This window comes from Ambystoma mexicanum, chromosome 11 (assembly GCF_040938575.1).
Source record: "Ambystoma mexicanum isolate Mex_15411 chromosome 11, UKY_AmexF1_1, whole genome shotgun sequence".
Lineage (NCBI taxonomy): Eukaryota > Metazoa > Chordata > Amphibia > Caudata > Ambystomatidae > Ambystoma > Ambystoma mexicanum.
The window spans coordinates 1,253,801,398-1,253,819,268 of NC_090934.1; the positions used below are offsets into that span (position 1 = coordinate 1,253,801,398).

At 50.0% G+C, this 17,871-nt stretch overlaps 1 protein-coding gene across 2 annotated transcripts in view; it reads right to left on the reverse strand.

Moving 5' to 3' along the window:
- Positions 1-17,871, reverse strand: part of TRIP4 (thyroid hormone receptor interactor 4) — a 1,139,078-nt gene that overhangs the window by 898,195 nt on the left and 223,012 nt on the right. For both annotated transcript variants that reach the window (XM_069624679.1, XM_069624680.1), the window contains one exon: positions 4,710-4,931. In XM_069624679.1, the coding sequence (XP_069480780.1) occupies positions 4,710-4,931 (222 nt within the window). The remainder of the gene's footprint in view (positions 1-4,709; positions 4,932-17,871) is intronic.

Here is a 17,871-nt window from a genome sequence, read left to right on the forward strand (position 1 = left end):
GGGGGCTTGGATTTCTTCCCCCTATCTGCTGAAAAAAGCATGGTAATAATGTCAGAGTTCTTGGTGGGCTTCTGGTGCCTGGCCATAGCCTCAGGTCTTTGCCAGGGGCAATTTGATTTCCGGAGAGGAAGGCTGAGGAGAAGGGGGATCCAACGATTATTGTTACTCCAGTAGACGGGGAGGGGACCACTGGGTCTTGTAGGCCCAGAATGGAAGACAGCCCCGCCTGAGGCACGGAGTCGATCTTGGCATGGGGAGTAGGCAGGTAAACTCAGTTCCTGGGTGAGTGGCAAGGGTACTTGATGGAATCTTTGGCAAGCTGGGTCCCAAGAAGGAGGGGGGGGGCAAAACAGCACCGGAGGGTTGGTGCTCCCAGAGACTCACCAGGGTATTAGTGGCCAAAGAGGTATTGACGGCAAAATACAGATCAGACGCTGCACTCCCTGTTGGCCATTGCAGTGCTGAGTACCCAGCCTCCCATGATGTTAATGGGCAGGTCCCGAATTCCGGGGAAGTGCAGGGCCTTGGGCTGGAGCGTCCTAGGAGATAGGTGCAGGTCTGAAAATAGTCAAAGCTCAAGCAGATGATCTCAGGGGGAAACAATTACACCAGGGGCTCCAGTTTATCTGGGACGGGGCTGGGTGGTGCCTCCGCTGTGGCCTGCTCTCCTGCCAGGCACGGCCTGATCCTGGAGAGCAAGCGGATGCGACCCTGGCCCCCTCGGGCAGAGCCTTAGTGACCGCTGCGTTTGGTGGCGGCCCGTGTTGTAAACCGCGGGTACCTTTTCTGAAAGCGTGTCTGTGGATGTTGTGCCACCAAAGGAGACTCGCTTCTCAACCTGCCCGGAGTGCCCAGCAGGCCAAGCAGGGGATGCGCGGGGAGCCCAGAGTGCACTGATGCCGCCCGGCAGCATCTGGGTGTGGGTGATGCTTGCATGGGCCGGCAAAGCTTGCCTCCTTCACCGCCACTGCCCAGTTCTTTGCCGGGCCCTTCTCCTCCCCCGGAGGTCGTCCGCAGGGTGGGCAAGAGTGGGTGGTCTCCTGTTCACATCGATCGAGGCTGCAAGTGGTCAGGAGGAGCCATCTGCCCTGGGGTGTTGGCGAGGTGGGGGACAGCCAGCAGGCCAAGTTCTTTATGCAGCAAATCGCTGCAGCGGCAAGCCTCCAACAAGGTGCCGTGGCGGAGCTTTTGCGGCCCGTCCGCCATTTTGGAGCCCTCAGCGGCCGCTGCTGCAAGTTTCACCAGCTGCATTCCAAAGTTTCGCTTTGCGTTAGGGGTTCATATTGCCACTTCGAGCAGCTCCAGCATTCCGCTCACCAGAGCAGCCTTCTTTTCGTCTCTAGGACAGCGGGAACATCATTTATTTAGCCATCGCTGCAGGCTTCATACAGAGGCCATTAAAGGAGCTGCCACACTGCTGCCGCTCCAAGCCATGCCCCCCAGTCTTGCCACTTTTTAAACCCAGTCTTCGGGGTAGTCGGTGTCAAAGACATTTTCAAATATTTCTCGAGGAACTTTTGAAGCGCACCGTAGTTCTCAAAGCGTAAGCTTACTCGGAAAAAGAGAACTGAAGCCAACGGGCACTTCGCCTGCTGTATATGCCTTCGATGACATCATCCTCAAGACGAAGCCCCTCGAAGGACATCGAGTCGACTGCATTGACGCACAATGCCATCTGCCGGACACAATTCATTAAAAGAGAAAGAGAACAGGCTGTCCTGAGTTTGGTAGTGAAGTGGGAAGCCAAGGCCGTGCAGAGGGCTTGGGGAGGGAGAGGAGAAGTGGAGACAGAAGTAGGATTGGCAAGTTCCTTGCCAATTTTGAAAGTTCAGCAGTGTCACTTGTGGCCCCAGAGAAGCAAGCTTGGATGTGGGCCTGTTTCTTGGAGCAGATGGAGAATCTGTATTGCCTTTGGGGCAGGTGACAGGCTAGTTTGTCAGTGGATGTGCGAGAAGCCAAACATTTTCATTCGGCAAATTTGCACTTGTGCTTAAGTGAGGCTATGTACGAGTCATACCAGCTATTCCACTTGGCGTCAGGCTTCACGCGGATCCTCATGGCAGGGCTAAGGATATCAAGAGTATTGGAGATGCAGAGGTTAAGGTTAGAAAGGGAAGAGTCAGTATCGGAGTCGATAGCAGAGGTGCTGGAAGGAATGAAGGAGGCAGCAAAAGCAGCAACTGACACTTGCATCATCGTTCGAAAGACAGAATGAGACTGGCAGTGAAGGCAGAGGCTTAACCGGGGAGCTCAAGGCAGAGGCTTAACCGGGGAGCTCAAGCTAGGAGGCGAGGAGAGCATAGTCTGACTAGGAGAGAGGTATAGTGAGAGGGTTGGAGAAAGAGTTATCAGCTGTGATGAGCGCATCCAGGGTGTGCCCGACTGAATGGGGTGGTCCAGAAGAAAGAATGGTGAAAGAAAGTGTTGCAGAGGTTACGTAATTGTAGAGTTGCTGACTCAGAAGAGTGTAGGTGGATATTAAATTATAATAATATTTCAATAGAACTCCTCCAAGCCCTTTTCCTCGTCTCAGTACCAAAGTGGTGTGAATGAGTATGCATAACCCCCAGTTGTTTCCTCCACATCCCAGTCTGAAGGTGAAATGATTGTGGGACCTTTTAAGTAGAAGAAATGGGCCACGGACTGAAAATAGCCTACAAAAGGGTGGAGGAATATAGGGTTCCTTTTCTTTACAAGGGAAAGGGGGTTACTTTAACGATTACCTGGACCCCTCGGGAGCGTAATGCCTTCTCAGCCTGTGGACCTGGTGCTTGATACTTTTTGGATTCTCTTTCTGTTTAAACAACAATAATAGAACACTAACATCTACTGACTAAGATACTACTGCATGTGATGTGTACTCTTGTAATCCCTCCCTTCTCACCTGTGTTTATTTTTTTTGGAGCTCTCCATCCTGCTTTTCTACAGGGGCGTGCTGAGATGAAGAAACAATGGTAACTTGGGTAGCTGAAGTATTCTATAGTCTCTTGTCACAAAATGTCTTAACTTTAAGAATGAGACTTGGGGTAAGTAGCTGGTGATAATACTGTAATATTTAGGGTTTGGATTAATTCCTACGTTGGAGAGATCTCTCTAATAACTTGCTTTTTTTCTTTCTTTTGCAGGTTCTCTGAATTTAGTAAAAGGAATTATGGCTGTGGAGGGCTGCAGAGTTACTCAGGATGAGAAAACGTTTTAAAACTAAGTTCGCTTATACGGAGCAACTGCAGCCTTCGGGGAAACACACAAACAACTGTGAGGTAATAATTTGAAGAACTTTCAGGTACGTAAAATGCTTAGTAAACGTCTTCTTTAACTATTAAATTCATTTATCGTTATTTTAAATACCTCTGGTCTTGTCTGCCGGTTTTCGGAAAGCTGAGGAAAAAATACCTTTGGAAGATGCGATGGCTGCGGAAGAAACTTCTGACTGAAATTGCTGCGACTACAAGTGAAAACTGTTGACTGAAGATGCTATGGCGGTGAGTGAACCTTCCGACGGAAGATGCTGCAACTACGAGTGAAGACTGCTGACTGAAGATGCTGTAGCAGTGAATGAAACTTCTGACGGAGCTAGTTGCTTCGGAGATAACCTTAGAGAGGCAAGTCTTTTCTACTAACTTGCTGTAAAAGTAATTTCTCTATTATCTCCTTTTACAGGTTCTGTGAGGAGAAACACCGGTAGCGTTACCCGCTGTCAGCGGAGCAGACGCGAAGTGCGCATTCCAGCAGAGGCGGGGCTTAAATAGCTGCTTCTGCAATATGAATAGAACGTACTGCAACTTATAAAAAGGACCTTGCGGCGGCTATGTTTAGTGTATGGAATTACTGTAAACATCTCAAAAGTCTATGGAAGTGTATGCGGAGAATGATGTAAATGCCATGTGTGCCAGGCTAACACCCACCTTTGACCTGCTGTTGTATCTTTGTTCTCGGCCTAGCTTGAAAGCCTGAATGAGGGCTATGCCCACTGACTGGGATCATGACAGATAACATGTCTCACCCAAAAACATCCTCTCCCTACTCCCCAAGTTCCCTCCACCCAGGTGATCCCCCCCTCCCTCATATATCCACCCCCAGGGTCGGGATCCAAGAGCAATGGCCTTTCCCTGGCCACCTGAGAGGAGGATTCAGGGGGAGTAGAGGTGAGGATGCCCTCAGGTTCCTCACAGTACTATGTTTGGTAACAGGTCTCTAAGCAACTAACTGTATAGTCTTCTTGCGATGGTTTATATTTGCACTATTTAATGCTTCGTATGTGAAGGTAACAGAGTATGTTGGAATTTGTATGCATTGCGAGAGGTTGCATATATTTTGATGTTTATTTTTTTTAGTGTGTTGATATCCATGTTGCTAACTGTGAGTCTTATAATGTACTAACATTCTCTCATTGTGTTTTTTCTTTTTTAATTGTGCATTAGTGCAAAAGGCTTGCATGGTAAAACCATAGGCACTCAAATAAATAAATATTTGTACGCGTTTTATTGATGTTGAATAGTTAAGATGTTATGAATTTATATATTGTATAAGGTTAAACATCAAACTAATACAAATACTACTCATCAACAGATTCTTTCAGCACCTCTTCTTCTGTTTAATATTTGCTTGCAGCATGCAAAAAACAGACAAAACAAAAGAAAGATATAGGTCGGTAGCACTCAAGCACGCAGTATTTAAAGCAGAAAACAAACGATAAGGCAATCACCTACCAAAGTGCCACAGAAAAGGCAGGGCCCCGAGCCTTCCTGTTCGCAGACTATACGGCCACAGGCTAAGCAGTTGTTGATGAGACGATGTTTCTGTGCCAGGCATTCGCAGGGGTGGCGGCCCGGAATCAGGACTGCTAGTTTGTCCTGTCCCTCCTGCGTGTACAAGCTGACAAATTTGGCCTTCTTCTTGGAGGAGGAACCACTGCTACTGCTCTCCTGGGCCTGTATAAACAAAGACCTACGTTATTTAATTCCCAAGTAATGCTTCATACAGATTGCAGAGCCATCAACAAAGATCTGACAAAGCTAGAATACAATGCTGAATTTAGAGATGGCCACGCCTTTAATGGGTTAATAGGATTAACAGGAATAAAGCTAGGGTCACAGATGTTGAAATTGTGTCAGTTCTTTGGTTTTAAACTATGCATTTATTCTTTTCCACCCCCAAAAAAAAGAGAATCTTAAGGATAGTATACAACAGAACATATCTGGCCGGCCTCCCTGGGCCCTCTTCCTGCTCCCACCTATGAGGCTAAGAACCTTGGGGTCATCTTCGACTCCACACACTCCTTCTCTCCTCACATCTCTGATGTCTCTAAGAAGTCAAACTACCAACTGCACCTCCTCAGAGGTATTCTTCCTTTCCTCTCCTTCCCCCAGACACTCACTGTCTCTATAGCTCTGGTTCTATCTAGGCTGGACTATTGAAACAGCCTCTTTCAGAATCTGCCTGCTTGTACTCTCCGCCCTCTGCAACTCATCCAGAACAGTACTGCAAGACTTGTCCTTGGCCTCGAGCCCTGGGATCGTATCTCTCTAGCGCTGAAATCTGTTCATGGGCTCCGAGCGGCTGCAAGTATTAAATTCAAGATGCTCTGCATTGTCCACAACGCTTTCTGGGGCCTGGGTCCACAATAACTTCAACTCTCCCTCCGTAAAGACCTTCCTTCTCGAGCTCTTCGCTCCTCCACCTCCAACTCCCTCAGGGTCAGTCGCTTCTCCAAGCAACGAGTTGGGGGTAGATCTCTTTCCTCGTCTAGGGCCTCCCTCTGGAACAGCCTCCCTGCCTCTCTGAAACTTGAGGAGAACCATCTTCGGTTCCGGAAGCACCACAAAACCTTCCTCTTTGTTTCTGCCTTTGCTCTTCCTTTCCCCCGCTGATCTGTCCGCTTCGGCACCTGGCACCTAGTTATCCTCTTCTTTTTGGGCCCAGGTCCCTGCCCCCCCAGCCGCTCACCCGCAATACCTCCTGGCAACCCTTGCACTTGGGTCTGTTTGTGCAACCCTACAGTCCCCTTACTTGCACTTATTAGACACCCCATGCCTGCGCTTTAACCACGCACTTGCCACCTTGCTGGCTGCACTACCAGTTGTTTTATCCATTGATCAGCACTTTCCACTTCTCCCCTCTCCTTTGCACTGTCCCCCTTCCATCTCCCCTGCACTTTCACGTTCTCGATGTCCCTGGGCCTAGTAAGATAGTTATTTTTGTCCTCCTTTGTTCCCCTCCCTCATCGCGCTCTGAAACACTTGTGTATGAGCGCATTACAAATAAAATATCATATCATCTCAAAGAGACAGAAACCAGAGAGGAGCAACCTAAGCCTGCAATGAATAAACATTAACCGGCCCTAACCCCCAACTTAAAAGAAATAGGATGAATGGCCATAATGAGAAATTGATGTTACAAAGCTTTAACAAAAGTACACTGTTCAGCATAGCAGCGAGCTTGATCTACACCTACATCAAGTCTTTACCACCCGTTTAAGATGGCACATTGTCCAACACAGCAGCCTATCTTGAGTGTCAACCGAGAATTAAGTGTGCAAAGGAATATCCCAATTTGCCTTATTTGGAGCAGGGTGCCCTAAAATGATAACATTAAAAATATGCAGTCTTTCCAGGGCTAAGAGAGGGTAAAGGACTGCACTAAGAAAATCAACATTCGGTGTACTTGTTTTTATGAATGAAGAGTGATTGGTGAGAAGGAAAAGGGAGATTTGCTGTAAAACCATAAATTCACAAATGTGATTTTGACAAGACCAGTAACCTGACCTTTCCAAGAGGGGTTGGGGACCTCCCTCAGCCTGGGGTGCGAGGCCTACCAGGGTGGAAGCAAGAGCCAATCCTACCTCTGAAAGATTGCAGGTATTTGACCCTTCTGCCCAAGGGGGAGACTCCTCTGGTGAGGCTAGGGAGGGGAGCCTGCTCTGCAAGATCCTCCCCTAGGGGTCGAGGCAAGTGCGACCTCACCGGGAGAGGACTACTGTGCCTGTGAGCAATTTCTTAACTCAAATATCACAGCTGCATGTATGGGACTGTCTTCAATGAAGATGGTGTTGCAACTTTATGTTTGGCTGAAGGCAATGTAAAAAGAAACATATGGAGAAAAAGTCAAATGTTTGTTTAACCGGAGACCTGTATTTAGCTGTGATGAGTCAGAGCAGGAGGGAAGGAGAGTCCTATGCACAGGAGCAGCCCCTGACCTCATGTTTTATGGAGGTGGAGCAAAGGCAGGTTGCAAAGCCCACAATTTTCAAAAAGGTCAGAGAAACCCAGTGTGAGACGCTGGAGCCCCAACGCGTGCAATCGCAAGAAAGCGGTATGAGAAGGAAGAAAAAGAAGTACCTGGAAGTGGTGCAACCACGCATGCAGAGTGGTGGGCAGGACGCCCAAAGAATGCTGCTGTGTCTGGAAGCCATAACAACTCCTGATCGCAAGCGTCTGCAAACGGCAGTCACCCGACAGAGAACAGAGATCCAAGAAGCGAGAGCAGTACCAGAGAGGGAGACGAGCCCTGCAGCCTTTCCCTGTATAAACAGCTACCAGGGGAATTGAAAATAGCGGAAGGCCACTTGGGAATAATATGCAGGAGGAAACTCAGCCCAGTATTAAGGACGCAGGAGTAAATATAAACGAGATTGGAACTACCAAAAGCAGAGAAAGCAATTAAAAAACCCAGTAGCGGAGGCCAGGTCACTTGAAAAGAGAAAATCGTCCCAGGCTTGAGGACGAAAAAGCATTGACAAAACCAGTTTACAAGGGCTATGAGCAATGTATACAAGAGTTTTGAACAGCCCGGGTGGGGAGACAACAGACTGTAAACTAAAACCTTGGGAGGAAGCGCAATTACACTATTTCTTCAAAGTTGAAGCTTGGAGAAAACATAACACTGACATGCATAGTAAGAAAAGAGAGATAAAGCACACAAGTGAACAAAATAAAAGAACAGACAGCCACAGAGAGAAGAACCTGAGCTAATAGATTGTGAAGAACATACTTGTGACGGCAAAAGTGTGAGGAACTCTAGCAAGGAAGAGTATTCCAGGGATAGGGTCACAAAGCCCAAAACCCAAGAATTGTTTTGAAGAACTACAAGTATTGATAAGTGATCCTATCAAAGGAGATTATGCAACAAACTGTGTGTGCCTAGAAGGAACTTGTATTTAAAAAGACTATCCAAAGAGAAGAGAAGACCCAGAGAAGAAGAGACATTCTCCTGTCCCAGTTATTTTAGTTATAAATAGTGGTAGGGTCAGGTAGAGTTAGTTTGGATGGAGAACATATTTACTTTGGACTTCCGGACATCTGACGAGCACCTTTAGTTTCTTGAGATAGGTTGGGTATTGCCTTTAGCTATAAGGCGAGATTGGCTTTATTCTTATTTCTATTAAAAAGAGTACAAAATGTCTTCAACGTCTCTGAGTCCTTCTTCCGACCCACCACATACCTGAACGGGGGAGGGGGGGAGGTGGCAGTTGGGAGGGCGCCAGTCATCTCAAGTGTCTGCCTGGATAACAACAGTGCCGATATGGATAAGCCCAGACGTCCGGAACATAATGCTTTCCAGTTTCTCTCTTTTCCTTGCAGACAATAACAACATACAGCTAAGACTTGGGCAGACTGCCCGCAAGAAAACAGCCCACCAGAGCCCCCCAGCAGATGACACCAGTCATCAGATTGCTATATCAGCAGGAAGCAAGGGAGACCCTAAGCAAAGTAATGGAAAGCCCACGCAGCTGCCAGGGACGCCACGCACTGTTGCATATGGAACAAGTTACTTACCTGTAACTGTTCTTCTCCGGCATGGGTCTGGCATGGATTCACATGCTCATGAATATTCCCCGTCGTCAGGCTGGGAATTCTCGGTAAAGAAAAAATCAGTTTCATTTCTGAACTGTCTTTCTACTAGTAACCAATCACTGGTCTCTGGGTCATACTGCCCCCAGCCAATGACAGCCCTCTACCTAAGCCCCTCCTCTGGCAGCCATCTTCAGATTTGGTAGCACGAAATGTGGCAGTAGGGCCAAGAGAAGAGCCACAGAGGGGTTGGAGGGAGGGTTTGAATGTGAATCCATGCCAGACCCATGCTGGAGAACAACAGTTACAGGTAAGTAACTTGTCCCTTCTCCAGCATGGGGTATGGCATGGATTCCCATGCTCATGAATACAAGAATACATAGCAGAACACACATGCACAACCACGGGAGGTGGCAAGGCTCAACATTAAGCATTTCAACAACTCAACATTAAGCATCTCTTACCTCCTCACCAGGCTCACCTTCAAGCGAACAGGTTGTGCAGCACTGCCTGGCCGCCTCTGGACGCCTCCCTGGAATCCCGGTCGACGCAGTAGAATCTCGTGAAGGTGTGCGTCGACTTCCACGTAGCAGCCCTACATATGTCCAGCAGGGGCACACCAGACAGGAACGCTGCGGCAGCAGCGATCGATCTGGTCGAATGGGCTGTCGGATGGCCGGGCAACGGTCGGTTTGCCAACCGGTGACAGTGCATGATGCAGCCGGAGAGCCATCTGGAAATTGAAGCCTTCGAGAGGGCCTTCCCCTGGTTCACAGGTCCAAAATTCACAAACAGCTGTGATGTCTTTCGAAAACTGTTTGTGCGGTCCACGTAGAACTTCAGCGCTCTAGCCACATCCAGCGAGTGCAAAGCTCTCTCAGCCGGCGACGGGAAGAAAATAGGTAACACCAAGGGCTCGTTGAGATGGAAGTCCGACGGCACCTTGGGCATGGAGGGGTGCATCCTCAGCACTATCCTTATCTCATGGAATGTCAGGAATGGAGGTTTACAGGAGAGGGCCTGGATCTCTCCCACTCGTCGTGCAGGGGTGAGGACCACAAGAAACGATGCTTTCCACTATAGGAATTTCAACGGTGCCGAATGCAGAGGCTCAAATGGCGGTCCCATGAGTCTGGTCAGCACCATGTTGTGGTCCCACGCCGGGGCCTTCACAGGCGGGAACGAGCGGAACAGTCCTTTCATGAACTCCTTCACTAGTCGGTGAGACCACAGCGACGACTGCCCCGGAGTTCTGTTGTAGCAGGAGATAGCCGCCAGATGGATCTTGATGGAGGCATGTGCCAGCCCCACCTTGGCCAGCGATGGGTACGGCAGCACTTGAGGGGCCGTAATCCGCAGAGGGTTGATCTTCTGTGCATGGCACCAGACAGAGAACCTCTTCCATTTATGTCCGTAGCACTTGAGAGTCGAGGACGCCCTGGCCTTTGCAAGGACCTCCTTGTAGTCCACTGGGATATTGTAGCCTCCGAACTCTAGTGCTGCAGGAGCCAGGCCTGCAAGTTTAGCGATTCCGGGTCGTGATGTAGGATGGCGCTTCGTTCCCTGGTGAGAAGGTCCGCGTCCTTCGTCAGTTTGACTGGGGGGACGCTGACAAGTCCAGAAGGTCCGGGAACCATATCTGCCTCGGCCACGCCTGTGCGACGAGGATCATCCTGCACCGGGACCGAATGAGTTGACTGATCAGTCGCAGAAGCAACGGCAAACGGTGGGAACGCATACAGGAACAGGCCGCCCCAGGGGAAGGAGAATGCATCGCCCATGCTCCACGGCCGAGGAAACCTGCTGGCGAACCTCCTGCACTTGGCGTTCGTCACCGTCGCGAATAGACAGCCCCATCGGAATAGTAGATCCACTTGATCCTGCCGTAGTTCCCACTCATGGCACGAGCGCAGCTCCCTGCTGAGCGAGTCAGCGACGGTGTTCTTTACTCCTGCCAGGTGGAAGGGTACCAGGAACATCCCCTGGGCAACGGCCCAGTGCCACAGGTCCTGTGCTTCCTTGGATAGATATGATATTATATCATATGGGCTGGGGATCTGGTGCCCCCTTGCTTCCGGATGTAGAACATCGTGGTGGTGTTGTCGGTGAAGACCCTCACCACCTTGCCTTTAAGGGATGGTAGGAACGACCTGAGGTCCCAGAACACGGCTCGGAGCTCCAGGACGTTGATGTGTAGTGAACTCTCCTCCGGGAGCCAAAGGTCTCTTGCATGGAGATCTCCGTTGTGCGCTCCCCATCCTTCCAGAGAGGCGTCCGTCGTCACCGTCTCCTGATGTGTCAGGGTCTGGAAGTCCATACCCGCCGCTAGATGCGTGCGGTTGCCCCACCACTTGGCGGAACGTCTCGTTGAGGGAGATCTTGTCTTCGAAACTGCCCGCTGCCTGCATGCAACGGGCGTCAAGGAACTCCTGCAGTGGTCGCATCCGCAACCTGCATAGGTGCACTAGGTAGATGCACGATGACATCATGCCGAGTAGGGACTTGATGGACCTCACCCTGGCCGTGTCCATGGTCAACAGCCGTTGTACCCTACCCAGGATGGCCTTCGTCCTTTCCTCCAACGGCGAAGCCAATCACGCCACTGTGTTGAGTCTGGCTCCCAGGAAAAGGGCGTCTTGTGGCGGTACCAAGTGGGATTTCACGAAGTTGATCGATAATCCCAGATCTGTGAGCAGTTGGACGGTCTTCGCTCTGTGATCGACGGCGAGTTCGCTTGACTTTGCTCGGATGAGCCAATCGGTCAGGTAGGGGTAAACGTGGATCCCTCGCAGGCGCAGCTGCGCCGCTACCGTTGCCAGGCACTTGGTGAAGACCCTGGGCGCCGACTTCAATCCAAAGGGCAGGGCCTTGAACTGGAAGTGTCGCCCCCTGGACCACATATCGTAGGAACTTTCGATGTCCTTTGCGTATGGGGATGTGAAAGAAGGCATCCTCCAAATCCAACGCCTTCCTCCAGCTGTCCCAGCACGTGCTGAAGGGTCACCATTCGGAATTTCTGGGACTTGATGTATTTGTTTAGGCGACGAAGGTCCAGGATGGGTCACCAACCGCCGGTCTTCTTTCGGACGAGGAAGTACAGAGAGTACACTCTGGAGCCCCAGAGCTTCTTTGGGGTGAGTTCTATCGCTCCTTTTTTAGCATTGCTCGTACCTCTAGAAGTAGCTGTGGCACGTGGTTTTCCTTCCTGGCCACTGGTGGTAGACGGGGACATTCTTTGGAATTTTAGAGTGCCCATGGGCCAGCAAGTCCAGCACCCAACGATCGGTGGAGATGGACTCCCACGCACTGACGAATTTCACCAGCCAGCCTCCCACCAGGGTGCTTGTGTGGGGGCCCGACGTCACAGCCAGTTCAATCTTGCTTCGTCGAGGCCTTGGCCTCCTTGGCGATGACGACATCCTCCGGCCTTGCTGCAGCCTCTGTAGGCCTCCTGTGATGAGCGGGCCGCTTGGAGATACGACGAGGAACCGCCACCAAATCCTTTGGAGGCACCTTGAGACTTGCCTCCGGAGGTCCGAAAGGGCTTCTGCCGTTGATGAAGAGAACCCAAGGCCCGGGCCGTCTCGGAGTCTGCCTTGATGCTGCAGTGACTCGTCCACTGCCTTGCCGAACAGGTGGTTCCCGTCAAAGGGCATGTCCAGTACCCTGGTCTGAACGTCCCGACGGAAATCGGTGACCTTGAGCCAACCGCACCGGCGAAGGCAAACGCTGTAGCCCATCTGTCGAATCCCGGTGTCGGAGGTCCGTGGCCACCATAATGGCGTGGTCCGATGCCACCTCTCCTTCCTGCAGGATTTAAAGGGCCTCCGCCCTCTTGTCGCCCGGTAGGAAATCCAGGAGGGGAGCGATCTTGAACCACAGCTCCCTGTCGTAGCGTGCCACGATCGCGAGGGCGTTGGCCGCTTTGATGGTCGTCACCGCTGACGAGATTACTCGTCGTCCCATGGCGTCCAGCTTCTTCCCCTCGCCGTCCGGTGGGGAAGTGGAAGCCATCGCCCCTGCCGACTTCTTTTTGGCTGCCGCGGAGACCACGGAGTCCAGGGACGGCTGAGCTCTGAGACACATCGGGGCGGAGTCCAGGACCCGGTACTTCTTCTCATACCGGTCCCTCTTCGCAGGAGCCGTGGATGGGTTTTTGAGTAACGAAAGTCCCCCGTCCCAGATGTCATCCAGCAACAGGACTGAAAGGACTGTCTTCCTCTTGGCCTCCCGTCGCTGGTAGAGGAAACCTTGCTTCTTCTGCTCTTCGGAACAAAGCTGGAAAAGCTCTGATGCCCTAGCGATCATGGCGTGAAAGGAGCTAATTTCATCGGAAGGGGAGGCCCGAACAGGGGGTGATGGGAGATCCATCCTGTTGTCACCACCGTCGTCGTCCGTCCCTGTAGTTGCCGGCTCTGTTCCGGTCTCATCCCTCGGAGGGGGAAGGAGGTGAAGGCTGGAAAGGCAGGGGGGGGTGGATTCACCTCTGCTTGTTCGATGGGCTCCCCGACGGTCCAGGCGCCGATGGATCGTCTGCTGGGGGTAAGGGTAACCTCATCCTTATCTCCGTACACAGAGTCTGGATGGCCATCAATATAGCCCCCGAGTTGTCTTCGGTTGCGAAGGCGAGCGACGGCTGGGGCGTGGGATCCTCCGTATCCTCCACAGCCCGCGGTTCCTCGTCGGCAGCACCGTCGCTCTCTACGTCTGCCTCGTCGGGATCCCTCTCATAGGACCGGACTTCCTCGAACTTCTTGTCCAGAATCTTTACACCGGCCAGCTCATCTTCGGAGGTGGTATCTGTGTCCGTTATGGCTACCGTGCCCCCCCTCTTTCTCGTCCCGGGGTTTCACGGGGGTCTTCAATAGGTTGAAAAGATGATTCCCTCCGTGGTGGCAGGGAACCTCTAGGCCCAGAAGTCGATTCCACTGGTGTAGCTTCCGCAGGCTTCACCAGGGCCGCCACGACTCCTTCAATCAAGGCCTTCGCATGGTGAATCAGGGCCTTCAAGACCTTGGCTGCCTCCGGGGCCTTCACCTTAGGGGGGAGGGTCACTGCCTCGCCCCGCCCCCCCTTGGCTTTCTCTGTCGGGATCGACCAGGGCTTCTCCCGAAGTTTACGCAGGTTCTCTGACTTCCTTTTCCCTGAGCCAGAGGCTTGGCTCGTGGTTGATGGCCTGGCAGCCGAGGAGCCCGAACCAACGGCGCTCCCAGTGCCCACGGACTTGCGGTGCTTTGCCTTATGTTGGGCCCCCGTCGCCGGAGCGCCCTCAAAGGTCTTAGAAGACCGCTTGGACAACTTCTTCTCACCTGCTGCTGGGCTCTTCTCTTCTAGCCAGTTAGTGAGCTGGGTCCGACGGTCCTTCAATGTCCGTTCGAACATGTTCTTACAAAACGCACAGTCCTTCTCCACGTGCAATTTGTCGTTGTGAAGGCAGTAGAGGCACTGAGAGTGCTCATCTTCCTTGAAGACCTTCTGTAATCCGCCTCCAGGGCGGCTCCTGAACAGCTTGGATCCAACAGGCGTCGTGGTTCCTTTGTCCTGGGCCATGTCTACGTGGGGGTAGGCCTCAAAGATCTTCCGGAATCCTCCAAGAAGTGAAAATGACAAATATCTTCCCTTGAGGGGCGTAGAAGAATTCTGAAATGGGTTCCCGTTGATCGGAAGTAGAATCGGTGGAGCTTGAGGATCGACTGACCGAAAATATGAGAGTAAACTCTTAAAAAAAAAACGCAAAACGCAGTAAAAGCTAGAGAGCTATAGCACGAGGACTCCCAACACTTGAACGTGCAGTAAAAATCTGAAGATGGCTGCCAGAGGAGGGGCTTAGGTAGAGGGCAGTCATTGGCTGGGGGCAGTATGAACCAGGGACCAGTGATTGGTTACTAGTAGAGAAACAGTTCAGAAACAAAACTGAAACTGATTTTTTCTTTACCGAGGATTCCCAGACGGACGACGGGGAATATTCATGAGCATGTGAATCCATGCCAGACGCCATGCTGGAGAATCTGAATTACTGGGCTAGCAAGGAAATGCTGGCCTTCAACTGAAGAAAAAAAAAAAAAAAAAACACCTGTGGCTTAGCCCACAGGAAAGCCTAGCAACCTTCTTATGCGACACAGTAGCATAGGGTTTTTGCTCAGAAACTCAGCAGATGTCTCAACATTTTTCTGAGTGTGACTCCCTTTCTGTGCCTGCTACAAAGTATTGTGGATTGATTGGGTTTCTTTGTTTAGGTGTCATGGAGCACAATGTAAACATTACATAGGCACACCGATTCAACCCTTGCATATTATTATATAAAGTGTAACCTCATACACATGTTGAAAGGGATAGAGGAGAACAAAAACATAATTCAAACAGAATGGCATCAAATACATCAGCACAAAATGCATATGGAGTCAGTCAAAAAACGAAATGACTACTGTTGTGTAGATTAATAAATGTTATTAAACAACAATATTATCACACAGTCTTTAATGCAATACCAACAAATCAAACCAATCTCTTTACAGGGTACTGGCCACATTTATCAATTCAAATTCATGAACAAGGGCTTGAAAAAAAAAACACGTTTCAACAAACGGCCTAAATCTCTGTTGATGATGCCCCCACATAGGCCAAGCTCAATTTCGCCTTATAGAGCATCAATACCAATTTCAATCAACAGAGCACCTACAACTGCTAGGTATCCAAACTTAAACTAAACAAAAGCATGTAACATACCCTTTCAATGCAAAGGTGAAATGCAATGCTGCAATAAAATAACGTCAAATAAGCCAATCAATGCAAAAGTGAAAAGCAAGAATAATAAATGGTAAATAAAATCATCCATCTCAGAAATGTAATAACCAGCAAGAGCACCATAGTAAGTCAAGCTATTCTCCAGCAATATAACATATTGAATGTCTGCTTCCTAAATCAAACAAGACATTCCCTGTGATTTTAGCCTGTCTGGGTATAACTGGATCTTCCGACAGCATCCTCTGCTTTGTCCCATCTGAATAACCAGCCTCCCTTGTTTCCAAGATTTACATGGCATTATAAACTTTATATTGGGAAACGCCCTAATAAACTCACATGTCACTTGATGGGCACTCTGTCAGTGTCACAGGTTTCCCCCTTTCTCACCTGTCTTCGTTGCTTGCTGGAATTGTTTGAAGGAATCTTCTTGCGTACAGTTCGGGTTTTGTACAACCCTGTGCGAGCGTCTTCGGGTTCCAGAGAGCGTTCAGCGTTCCGAATCCAGGACTGCTTAGAATGTCCGGGAAATCCAGGAAGTGAAGGAAGGTGTACTCGGAGACGGGTACACTGAAGTCCAGGATTCAAGATAGGATATAGAGGAAGGGAATGGTTGAGGAAGGAAAACTAGGGCCAAGCAACCAGGAATCAAATGAGTTCAGCGAAGGCGAACTACGGAGGACACATCTAGCCACTGCAAGCAGTAGTGTTGAGACGCATGGGGCAGCGGGGGCGTGGCTTCTTTATAGAACGTGCTACATCTGACGTGGAGGCTGGTGGAAAGCGTTCTGTGTTAGACGGTCATGTTGGAAGTACTATAGAGTGTAAGCCCTGATGTGTCAGGGACCAGGAAGTCCAAAAGATTGCGTCCTATGGTTCATGACAGCATGCCTCCTCCGAAAACCTGTCCCACCGGGTTTGCCCGGGTGTATGAGATGATACCTTCTGAGTAATCTGGGGGTATTTAGGTTTGAGGTTGGTTCCCAAGTGCGTTCACTAGGAGGGTATCCTTTCCACTCAACCAGGTATTGAAGTTGACCTTGTTTGTACCTAGAGTTGCATATTCTGGACACTTCATATTCCAGTTGGTCATTGACAATTATGGGGTTAGGTCAGAGGGTAGTCCGGGATGACTGGATGTATGGTTTTATTAAAGACGTGGGAAAAACTGGATGGATCCTCTTCCAGGAGTCTGGTAGTTTGGGTCGAAAGGCCACTGGGTTTATGATGATTTCTTTTATGGAAAAGGGGCCAGAATACCGGTGAGCCAACTTATTTGGTCGTAGATGTCGGGGCAGTAGTTTCGAGGACAGCCAGACCTTATCACCTACTGCGTAGGGGGGGGGTCCTGGTCTTCATTTGGAGTCCGCATAATGCTTGGTACGATTTCAGGCTCTAAGTACTCTTTGGCTTCCTTCTGTACATTGATGAGGGTCTCGATCCAGGAATCAACTGTGGGAACAGGTCTAGGATGTGGGAGGACGGAAGGTAGCACCGAAGGGTGAAATCCTTGATTACAGAAAAAAGGGCTTGTCTTGACCGCCGAGTGATCCCAATTGTTGTAGGCGAACTCAGCCACAGGTATTAAGAGTGACCAATCGTCCTGGACCTTGGTAGTGAAGCATCGAAGATATTGTTCTAGGGTTTGATTCACACATTCAGTAGCCCCATTAGTCTGTGGATGATATCCTGAGGAGAGGGCGCATTGAATCCCTGGTATTCGACAAAGGGGTTTCCAAAACTGAGAAATATATTGAGGCCCACCGTCTGATATGATCTTGGAAGGAAGCCCATGAAGTCGGAATATGTGTACCAGGAAGATTCCAGCAAGTTCTGAGGAGGATGGTAGTTTATATAAGGGTGTAAAATGAGCCATAAGAGTGAATAAATCAATGGTGACCATGATAGTTGTATATCCCCTGGAAGGTGGCAATTCCACAATGAAGTCCGTAGCAATAATTTCCCAGGGCCTTTTGGCAGCGTGGGCTGCAGTAGGAGACCCGCCAGTCTTTTGTTATGTTTGTTTTGACTGCCGGCTGCGCAGGCTTGGATGTACAGTTGCACGTCAATTTTCATTCTTGGCCACCAAAATTGTCTTTGTATTAGACGGAGGCAGTTGGTGACGCCACGATGACCGGAGTGAAGGTATTGTGGTAGAGGTTTATTATCCTTTGCTGCAGTTTCTGTGTAGGAATGACTAGACCATTATCCTTGAATAGATATCAGTCCTTTGTTCTCAGATTCCATCGATTCTTCCCTGAAAATTTCTTCCAAAGCTCAGAGAACTAGGTTTGTATTGGAATGTCTTCCAAGGGGCCGATTGCTTGAGCTATGAAAATCG